The sequence below is a fragment of the Scomber scombrus genome, chromosome 17, assembly GCF_963691925.1.
Source record: "Scomber scombrus chromosome 17, fScoSco1.1, whole genome shotgun sequence".
Lineage (NCBI taxonomy): Eukaryota > Metazoa > Chordata > Actinopteri > Scombriformes > Scombridae > Scomber > Scomber scombrus.
In genome coordinates, this window is record NC_084986.1 from 27,660,025 (window position 1) to 27,671,773 (window position 11,749).

General features: G+C 38.2%; 1 protein-coding gene across 1 annotated transcript in view; it reads right to left on the reverse strand.

Moving 5' to 3' along the window:
* The window catches only part of tnfrsf21 (tumor necrosis factor receptor superfamily, member 21), a 52,817-nt gene extending 51,266 nt beyond the window's left edge, over positions 1-1,551 (reverse strand). The window contains exon 1 of the mRNA XM_062437245.1: positions 1,201-1,551. Within this exon, the coding sequence (XP_062293229.1) occupies positions 1,201-1,227 (27 nt within the window). The 5' untranslated portion in view covers positions 1,228-1,551. The remainder of the gene's footprint in view (positions 1-1,200) is intronic.
* Positions 1,552-11,749: the final 10,198 nt, after the last annotated feature.

Here is an 11,749-nt window from a genome sequence, read left to right on the forward strand (position 1 = left end):
TCAGATAGTAGAACTCTATAGGATAATCCAGGGGGACCACACTTCCTAAAACTTGAATTCACTTAGGCCAGTTTTAAGCAAAAATCCAAACATTTGCTGATTTTAGCTACTCGAATGTGACGATTAAGAGTTTTTCTTTGTCATTGAAGATAATAAAGTGAATATCTATGGAGGTTTGGACTGTTGGTGGGACAAAACCAAACTTTATTCATTTATTATTATTTATAATTGAATCTATTTACTGACATTTTATAGACAAAATGAACCAATAGCCTAATTAAATGAATAATTAATTGCTGCCCTATTGTAATCAAACCCATAGAACAGCAACAGTTTGACAATCAGTTGACATACATCTCTCCATTTGAAAAGACCAAAAAAGAAATAAATAAAATCAGTCCAATTTTGACCAGTATTGTGTCTCAAGCCTAAAACATTCCAAACCATGAATTCCAGCTCTGATCCCGATCAAGCCAACAAACAGACGGGCTTCCTGCTTTGTGAGGAGACAAAGGCAAAGTCTTTGTGTTGAAGCGTAATGTGACTCACAGAGAGGCTGATGAAACCTTCAGGTCTAACAGCTACTGGTCCAACTCTATTCAACACATAACTGTAATAATAAACGTACACCAGCCTGACATCATGATCACAATAATAATGTTTGAGTAGAATAGACACATTAACAGCTGCATTTAGTGGACAATTTCATCTGTTGTTTTTTTGCAAAATCAAAGTTTTTATTCATTAGTGTTTTTCCCTTTGTTTACTTGCTTTTGTTTTCCCCAAAAATGTGTTGAATCAGCTGTTGTCTTTGTTGTGACAGACAGTCAACAGATAAGACTCAACTGACATTCCCAGTTGTTTGGTGGACACAAGTGCAACGAGGTAAACAATAGACTGCTGAGTGTCCTTTCTTTCTCCATCCTTCCACTGGATACTCTTTAGTGTTGTTCACACACCGAGGAACAAATAGCACACTGATGAGATGTTCATTTTTATAAAGAATTTCTTTTTATTGAAGTCAGATTTGGAATAATTTGTGGAATAGTTGATGTGAAAGTTTAGTCTGGGGAGAATTGGTGGAGCTTTTTTAAAAAAAACAGGTACTGCTCCTTTAAATGGAGAACCTGCTGAAGGAGTCCTTAGAATAAAGAATAAAAACAAGCACAGGCGGAGGTGAATGAAGTGTAATGTACTCACCACTGCGGACACACACATGATGGGCATCGTCCCGATCTAGAAAAACACAGACTTAGATGAGGGTCGAGAGAACGTCCTTGTCCAAGTTGTCAGCAAGAGGAGACACTTCTCATCTCTAGATGTGTCTCATCCTCATCATCCTCCTCTGCTTTGCTGGAGGAGACGAGCTGAGCCGAGCTCTATGGTGCAGCGACAGTCTCAACTGCAGTGTTTTATAGTCTGTGTCTCCAGGTGGACCGGTTTCAGATAGTACGGGATGAGGGCTTGGTTCAGAAAGAACGCTGTGGTAATTCCCATAGCGATGATGGATGAGGGCCACACTGAGCTCTCCGCCTCGCCCCGTCCAGGATTGTTCAGTGTGCAGTGCGGCGGCTCTCGGTCAGCGCTGCAGAGCCCCACAGACACAGCCGCGATGACGTAGGCAGGGAGGGGCGGGAGCTACGGATGCGCCTCAGCCAATCGCGACCCCCACAAGAGCCATACACGTGTGTTGAACCCTGAACCCCCGCTTCAGAGACCTGGAGGGGTGGCATGTGTCCGGCAGGGTGGGCGGCATGTGTCCAGCAGGTGACACCATGACAACCATAATGCTGCTGTACAATCACAGAGAGACATTTATGAAGCACGTCTGTTTGGATAGAATTGTTCCTTAAAGACAAAAAAATCAATACAGTACAGTATTTATTACAAAACAGCAGAACACAACAATACCACAGTGGTTGAAGAAGCACAACACAAGCAAGAAAATAAAGCACAAAGCTGACAAAATACCAATAAAGATATCATAAAGGATGGTGTAAGTCTGTCTCAAAGGTGCAGTGCATATGATTTAGTGGCATCTAGTGGAACAGACTTGGCAGAAATGGAATATTAGTTGTAAGTGTGTTCTAATCAGTGTATAATCAGCTGAAAATAAGATTTTTTGTGTTTTTGTCCTCTCCCACAGAGCCAACCATGTTGCAGCACCATATTTCTACAATAGCCTAGAATGGACAAACCCCTGGCTCTAGAGAGGGGCTTTCACATTTTTTCGTGTTTCTCAGCCACCCTAGGTTCTCCTATACACTTGGAAGGGGACGGGGAAAGGAGGGGTATTCTGTTAGTTGCTGTCTGCAACCTTACCACTAGATGCCACTGCAATAGTAAGTCCTACTTTAAAACAACATTCAGGTGCATAAATGAGCACTGTAACAGGTTTTTCTTACTAAATCCACAGTCCTCCTTCTGTGTAAACATGTATTTAAAAGTTGATGTGAAGCTAATATGAAGCTTCAGTCGTCCAAATGAGTCAAATCTTCATCTTCTATGTTTCAACGTTACAGTGTTTTTAGTACCAAAGTCTTTTTGTTACTATATTTCCACCACAGCTCAACAGGGAAACACTAAGAGGGAATGTGATGCTAAAAAGACTGTAAATGTGTCAGATATCACTTGATATGACTAACTCACACTGATGAAGCTCAATAGAAGCTGATCATCTACTTTATAATGACTGTGTGGACACACTGTGGATTTAGTCCTCCATCACTTCCATTGAAAGCACATTTGAAGGAGATGTTTTAATAGTCAGTATGAACAGGAGGAATGATTACAGAGAGGGAAACCTCTTTACTGTTCATATGGACACCTGACTGTTGTTTTAAGACACATTGAAACAATGTTATATGTCCTTTTATGAGGGACATATAACATTTCCAAGTATCACATTATTTAAAGTCCCGCTCCACTCAAATGTATGTTGTTCTTCTTTTTCCTGCAGCTGGATGTTTAAGCTCAGCAGTGCAGAATGATGTATGTGCAGAGTTTGACACTGGAAGGTTTTTTTTCATTTTTCATCCGCTGAAGAGAACGTTTTTATGTGCTCATTGAACATTTTAAGGGACAACTAGTGACAACTAGTGATGTCAGTCCTGGTCCAGTATTCAACTTATACAAGTGTGATGTGGAAACTTGAAGCCTGCAGTGCACAAACAGTATGAAGGGACTTTACAGTAAAGGAGGAGACATACTGTGTCCAACAATAAACTTCCAGCTGAAATATATTTATATATTCATAGATTCTGGTATTTTTAATGAGTGAGAACGGGTAGGTGTCATTTTAGTGATTTTTAACATGGTAATTTACTTTTTTGTGGAAACACATATCAGACACACATTATTGTTCCAATCATAGTATTTTCATACAGGATGTCGTGAATGCATTGAGAAGATCCTGTGTTTGATTTTAACTTGTTCAAATGAAACATGAAGGTACCCACACACTATAAAACATGAAGGTACCCACACACTAGAATCATGAAGGTACCCACACACTATAAAACATGAAGGTACCCACACACTAGAATCATGAAGGTACCCACACACTATAAAACATGAAGGTACCCACACACTAGAATCATGAAGGTACCCACACACTATAAAACATGAAGGTACCCAAACACTAGAATCATGAAGGTACCCACACACTATAAAACATGAAGGTACCCAAACACTAGAATCATGAAGGTACCCACACACTAGAATCATGAAGGTACCCACACACTATAAAACATGAAGGTACCCACACACTAGAATCATGAAGGTACCCACACACTAGAATCATGAAGGTACCCACACACTATAAAACATGAAGGTACCCACACACTATAAAACATGAAGGTACCCACACACTAGAATCATGAAGGTACCGACACACTAGAATCATGAAGGTACCCACACACTAGAATCATGAAGGTACCCACACACTATAAAACATGAAGGTACCCACACACTAGAATCATGAAGGTACCCACACACTAGAATCATGAAGGTACCCACACACTAGAATCATGAAGGTACCCACACACTAGAATCATGAAGGTACCCACACACTAGAATCATGAAGGTACCCACACACTAGAATCAGACCCCCATTACATTTTATTGATGATGTTTCATCCATCACCACCATACTGTCAGTTGGTCATTTCTTTGTTTACTTTGTGTGCTGTTTTTAGAAAGAGTTTACCATACAGCACATGTTCAGAATCATTTAACAGCTTGTTTGGCTCTTGTACTGCAAATTTCAACTATTTATTTGATTGATTTATTTGTTTTCTGAGGGAAGTACTAGGTGATAATTACGCCGGATTTGATGTATGACACAGATGGACTGAGCTGCCCTTTAACAGGTTGTAATGTCATCTGAGGTACTGCTATCAGCTCAATAGAGAAAATTAATTTGATTCCATTGAAATTGAAGACATGTTACAGCATGATTCATTTTCAGCTTACAATGATGTAGTTCAGGCTGTTTTACTATTAAACCTGCATTACTTGACTCTGTTGGCCATGTGTGGGCCATGCACAGTGCAATAAGAAAAAACGTAGCAAATTATCACTTTAAAAAGTTGATACAGTTATCATGTTAGCAAACACTTCCCATTTAACATTCAGCAGACATGGAGGAACCTTAGCATTCATTTGAGGTCAAATGAAGCCCAGCAATTTCTCTCCTTTTCAGCTCTTTTTGATCTCCACCAGCTCCAATTAAGGCCAAAACAATGAGCTGAGAGACAGACTGCAGAGTTGGATGGTCTCTGTCGGTTCATCACCATGAGTGGCCACTTTCACATTACACACTTTTCTAGTGTCAAAATAAAAATAGTGATTAGAGCAGCTTTAAAGACAAACACAAGACTCTCTTCACCAGGAAATTACAGTGTAACTTATTCATACAGATGCTCCACACAATTTTTGCGACCTCGTGTGGTTATACAAAAATGATAATAATAAATAAGACATTATTATAACATTGGAATAAGTGTGAGTGCACAAAAAGACAAAGTTTGAGTTCAATTTTCTACCAAAAATCAATTTCTTCTAATAAACTTTCCTTCAATTCATTTTGAAGTCATTTTAGTTACTTAAAACTTAACCTCATCATTCAGCTGGCAGTTTGAAAAATCATGGGAAAGTTTGATGGATCCATTTTGCCTTGTATTTGAGTAGAAGGACTTGATGGTAAAGATCAAATGGGATCTGAGAAGTCTAGAGGAATAATCCACTGCAGGTTTCTTTTGGACAAATCTTCCATCCTGGTCTCAGACACCAACTGTGTGACCGCCATTGGCCCATATGTGTCAGTGGAGCAAACATGGCAGCTTGAGCCAGCCACTCAGTCATCTGTTCCGAGCAGTCAGCCTGTCATCAATCCAGTTACCATCCTGCTGTCTAGATATCCAGACATAACGTGAGCTGTGTTTTTGGCCCGCCAGGCAGGCCGTTAGTAAACAGTCAGCAAACACACAAGCTGGCATGCTCGCGGCCTCAAGCGTTACCGCAAATAGCAGCAGCCGATAAAAGAGTAGAGCACCATCTGCCCTGCACGTGGACCGAAAGAGACTGGACAGGGAGAGGGGAAGAGTGGGGAGAGAGGGAAGGGGAGATAAGGGGATGAAACATGCCGCTTTGCTTTTGCTGGTGGGGGAGCAGAAAGGAGTCTAAAGTGGGTCAGTGACTTAGTCGGATGAGGGAAAATCCACAAAAAGTGAAGAGTTAAGGCAATCCTGCTGGATACTGTGATGGCATGACTCAGAAGTGACAAGAGAGAGCAAACAGACGTGGAGGATACATTGCACATATGCCCCAACCAACACTGCTGCTCACTCATGCTGCAGAGCTGAGCTGACGTTCAGTGGGCCAGACTGCCTCAGAGGCTGCAGAGGACACACACATCCTCAGACTGCAGTTACTAGGTGAAGATGCCTTATATAGAACTGAAGCAAACATAAGTGTATTATGGGGTTAGAGAGGATTGACTGGAGAGGGACAGTGTGCATTAAAAAAAGAGAGAGAGGAACGCAAGTGTGCTTCTATACATTACCTTTTGTGACTGTATACTTCAGTCGTCACACTTATGAACTACATTAATGATCAGGTTGTGTCTATTGATATCAGGATGATCAATCACTGAAATTTCTGTTTACCAGGCGGAGATGAGTTGATAGTGATGGATGACAGATTATTAACCCTAACCTTAATTCTAAAACCTAACCCTAACCCTAACCCAAAGGTTTTCATTTCCCACATATTTCTCTGTTGCCTATCAGTCAATCAAGTATTGATTTATTACACGTTTCATACAATAAATGCAGCTCAAATAGCTTATTGTGGTCAAAATATGAAATCTTTTAGACCATAAGCATATAGTATTTAATGATGATATTGATATTAAAAGCTTCTGGACGGTGTGGCTGTTTTTTTAAATGTGGGTCTGTTTTCCTCAACACACATTTTTTACTAATGTGTTAAAACGGATATAAAATAATACTAATAAATGGATAATTGTGTGCCTGCACCAGACTGATAGAGAAATAATTCAACCAAACTGACAAGTCACACCTTTGTATTTCATGCATTCATCATTGTCCACAGACATGGAGGACAGTCTGATAACCAGTAAAGAAGTGAGGTCTCCAGATGAACCCACTGGTGTCTATAAAACAACATAAAGCCAGTTTAGTCTTGTCTGAACACATAATATAAGTCTCCCACACCACTGGATATAAACAATGTTATTATTAATGTTACAAGACTGTATTTCTAGAAATGGTGTTTAACTAATGAGCTGTTGATGGAAGAGCCATCTAATCTAGAAATAAAAGAGGCAGAAGAGGGAGAATAGGATACAAACAGTGTCAGTTTATGTTATCACAGAAAGGGAGTGTTATTGTCTTGTATGTGCCAGCTAGTGGCAGAGAGGTGTTGGTGGCTCGTACACACACATGCTAAGATCTTCTAAGCACATGTGCAGCCATCTAATGAAGCTTTGGCATAAGATCTGAATCATCAAACTCTGCTTTCAAATATCATGGGTGAACATGGCTATTTCCTTCTATTCTATTTCTCCATCATTTCCTCTTTCACTCACTATCAAAATGCCTTCATTCTTAATTCTGATGAACTACTTTCATTTAGTTAAAAGGAAAATTCCAATTTATTACAACTTTTAGTTAACACATCACTAAAAAGAAATCAGACATTGGGCAGTGAACATGAGCAGTCAGAGCATTATAATCCCTGAGATAACAAAACTGGCATAACACTAAAGGTGAACATGACCTTTGACCTGCTGCGTTTACTATGGTTATGAATGTACATTTTTTCTATGCCATGAGGGGTTTTCACTAATATTTCCCTTCAGTTTTATCTCTGATCGTGTATCTGAGAATGGACTTTTTAGTAAAGTAGGAAACATATTGTCTCAAGTAGTTTTAACTTTTTAAACGAAGAATTTTTGCATATTCATAGCTTCAGGAAGTGAAGAGAAAGACATAGGCGTTATTTTAAGCAGATAATTGAACATTTTGACACAAATGATGATCCATAGCAGAACATTTTGAAAATATGTCTGGTTGGTATCTTTAAAGTGGAGTGGTTAGAGCGCATGCCACATAATCACAGCATCTCTGGTTCAAATCCAGCCAGGGACCTACTGTATGCTGCAGGTCATTCCCCTCTCTCTCTTCTGCTCCCTGTCAACTTCTCTACTAGTTACTGACTAAAATAAAGTCATAAAAAGCCCAAAAATAAATCTTAACAAAAAAAAACATCAATCAGTCAGTACATGTCAGTACAACTTCCTTTCAGGCATAGTTCAACTGTGTCTCCATTCTGGTGCATATGGGATGAAATCATCAGTTTTCCACAGAGAGAGTCTGTCTATGATATCAGCACTGTGAATGTGGTTTCCTGGCAGCAGATGCTTTAAAATGTTAATTAAAGGGTATTTAGTGCTGCAGGTGATAACATTACAAGCCTGTTAGCATTATGTTGGAGAATGTCAGAACTAACGAAAAATATGAGCCACGGCTTTTTCATTTTTAACCCATTATTTGACTTGAATTCCTTAAAAATGTAAAGTGTAATAAGTAAACAGTATTTGATCCAAGCATATACTAGCAAGGGTTATGATTGTTGATCATTACCAATAAGACACAATGACTTTTTAACCTGAAGCTAGGAAAGCAAATTTATGCTGACATTATGTTTTATGGTGATAAACAGAATTAATTCTCACTTAAATGTTTGATGATATCATGTATTGTACTCAATTCTGTGTAGAAAAAAATGTGACTTCATTGTTCAAACAGAATGATAAGTCTTCATAACTAGATCTTATAAGAGTCATACAATCACTGTATGCCTCTATAGCTCTAAACAATTTGCATTACAGAGTAAATGGTTTACTGAGCTAAATCATAGAACACCTTTTGTTATGTAGATACTTTAGATCATGTTATTTAGCTAAACGTGAGTAAAGATACTATAAGTCTTTTGGTAATTCAAATAAAGTAACCAAACAATGTGATCCATTGAATTTCCACTTCTGTTTTATGGCCACATGACCAGTGTTTTGCTGCTGTAGTAATCAAAGCTGCCACCCAGGACGCATGTAAAGCCAGATTGTTTAGAGGACTGTGTAGACTATGTGCTTTTGATCACTGAGTAGTAGTAAATGCTTGACTCTCTCAGACAACCCACTTTTCTCCAGATGTCCAAAAGCGAAGCTCCTTGAAGGAAAACATTTTGGAAGGGGAGTTTCCTGGAATCGGACCAAACTCTCTCCCAAGTGTCCAACACATGAGGTCTGAGTGTTGTTTTGAGGGAAAGCCTTCAGTTTACACTCACAACCACAAGTGGTGGATTTAAATCTTGCCACCTGCATCTCCAAACTGATTACATTTTACAACTTAGCTCAATATGATGACTTTACATATGTCTAGTCTAGTTTACCTGTTAGAGTGAGCCAGTGAGTGGCACAAATTTCCCTCCCGGTTCAAAGTGATATCTTGATGTGAGAAGTAGGCCCATGTCAACATTTGGGAGAACTCCTGAGAATTTACAAAGTAGTTGCCCTGAGGAAAGCTTGACTTCCTCATTTAAATGAAAGACATTTGAAAGTTTTTTCAGTTGTGGTGCTGTGGTTAGTGATACCCTGACCTCTTTTTAACTTCATTATCTCCACCAGGACACCAATGTTCACTAGTTGTCCCTTTCTTGTGATTTTGCTGAAATCGGAACATATTTACAGAAATTAGGAATCTCCTAATGTTCTTTTTTAAAAACCATTGGGACATTTTTATGACAAAATATGAGACAAATGTGAGACAGGTCTTCACTGGTAATTAGTTCATACTGCCTTTGACCATTCATGACAAAGAAACAAGTTATTTCAACTGAAAAAACCCCCACTGCATCACCTCAAGTGTTTCTATCACATTCACAAGAAATTTCACAACGTTTCCTTTCTGACAAGATCTTATTTATACATACAGTCACTGTGGTCCATTACATTTTAGTTTTTGCTCCAAAGTAGGAGCATAGAGTAGAAAGTTAATAGATTTTGACAAGACTTCAGCGGTTAACTGATATGAATTAAGACACTGATAACAAAACTATTCTAAATGTCAAGTGTAAGGCCAGGCTGGCTGTCCATGGTTATAACAAGAATGTCATGTGCCATCTTACATTTTTGTTATTTCTGATACAGTATGAAAGTATATGGTTCTTAAATATTTTTGGTGCAACCAATTGAAAAAAAACAAAGAAAAATCATAAGTCTATAAATAAATCTGTTGAAATGTATTATGAGGAATTAAGCATAGAAATCTGTGAAAACAACTGAGAGAAATTAACCCTGGTAAAACAATACCAGGGTTATTGTGACCTCTACTGGACAAACATGGTCATTACAAGTTTAATATACCACCTAACTCTACTGAGATGTAGGTCTTTATACATATATTTTTCTAAAATACTTTACATGGTCGATATATGATCATTAATAGCCTAAAAGCCTGCGAACCTATGAACAGTTCCCTGCTGTAAATCTAGTTATTGATTAAATTAAGTTCTATGTGCTCTAAATTAGAGGTCATTTTCATGTGAAAGCTTACTGTACAGTAGTGTGTTTTGCCTCCACCAGGCTCCATACTGACTGGATAGAAGTGTGTCAATAGGGTAGAATGTCAGCCTACTTTCTAATCTGTGAGAAGCTTGTAGGTCAGAGAGCAATAGGTGAATATTATCATCTAAAGGTACAGTAGGTGTGAACTACAGGGGAGCCAGGGGAAGCTTAGCTCTCCTTAATAAGACATGAGCTCCCCTGAAAACAGGATTTGTGAAATGTTGGGGGTATCTTAAATACTGAAAATATGCTTTTTTCTATATATTTCTATTTTTCTGCATTTCCATTTTTATGGATCATGTGTAAAATAAGTCCACTATGGATTCATGCATGAGGGTAATTAATCACTAAATCACTTTAATAAAGACACTGACATGCATGCTATTCTTGACATCACGTTCAAAGTGTGGCTATGCTTTATCATAAACTTTACTCAGTTTAACTGAAAGATAAAAGAAAAACAAACAAACAAACGTTCTGGGTGCCGAATCAACATAATTCATTTCTCTGATATTCAGCATACAGTGATGCAAAATAAATAATATAAGTCAATCTACTCTGAAGAGCAACCAGAGGCCAAGATATAGTACAGACACTGCAGTAGGTCCACTAGAATTATAGGCTGCACTTATGTTTCCCTCCACTCAGCAGAGAAAGGATTAACAACAGAAGTCATGACAATTCATTACATTTGTTGATAATATTCTTACAACGAGTAGCTGCTGCATTAAAACTGTTCCATGTTCCAAACAAACACAGAAAAACTAATGAATAAAAAAGCTGATAAAAGTGATTTTAGGTATAAAATGCAATAATAATGAAAATTGAAATGTCTTTATAATCCACTGAATGTTGAATTTATTGGTTGAAATAACTGAACGAATTCAAAGTAAACTATCATCTTTTACAGTTGTGTAGATAATATGTATGACTCATTGAATACGGTCTATGAAAGAGCCTGAAATATGAGGTGATGTATAAGACTGCAGTTTCACAGTTTAACCACAAGGTGTCTCCAGATCACACTCTGCTTCTGAGCAACAGGTGTTAATGGAAGCACAGTTACAGTAGATGAGGTAATACGGCAGTGTGTTCTGCTACAGCTTAACTGCATAAATGTACATTTTGTTTCTGTCCATTGCAGTAGTTTGTCTGCTGATTTGACTGTCAGAGGACTGTTAAGCAGAAATACTACATTTACATGGTTACTACAAACAAATGCAAACACTGTAATACCTGTGAGCTGCTCACCACACTGCTACTTATCACTGCTGGACACTCAACAGCTTCATTAAAAGTGTTGGAGTCAGTTTCACTTTGAAGGCTTTTTACACTGAAGCACAACTACACTTACTAAGTGTTCTAAATTCTTATGTGTGATTTGGAATTAATTATATGGAAAATAAATAAATCAAAATAATTACAAATTGAGTAATTAGTAACTTTGTTCTCCATATACAGTATATTGAACCATGTGTTGCCATTTAGAGTTAATACATTGGAAGTGTACCAAGTATACAGTGCTTCTGTCCCTGCAAATATAATCACTTAATCAATAAGTCCATTGTAGGAAATTATTGGGAAATGACAGACCTTAAC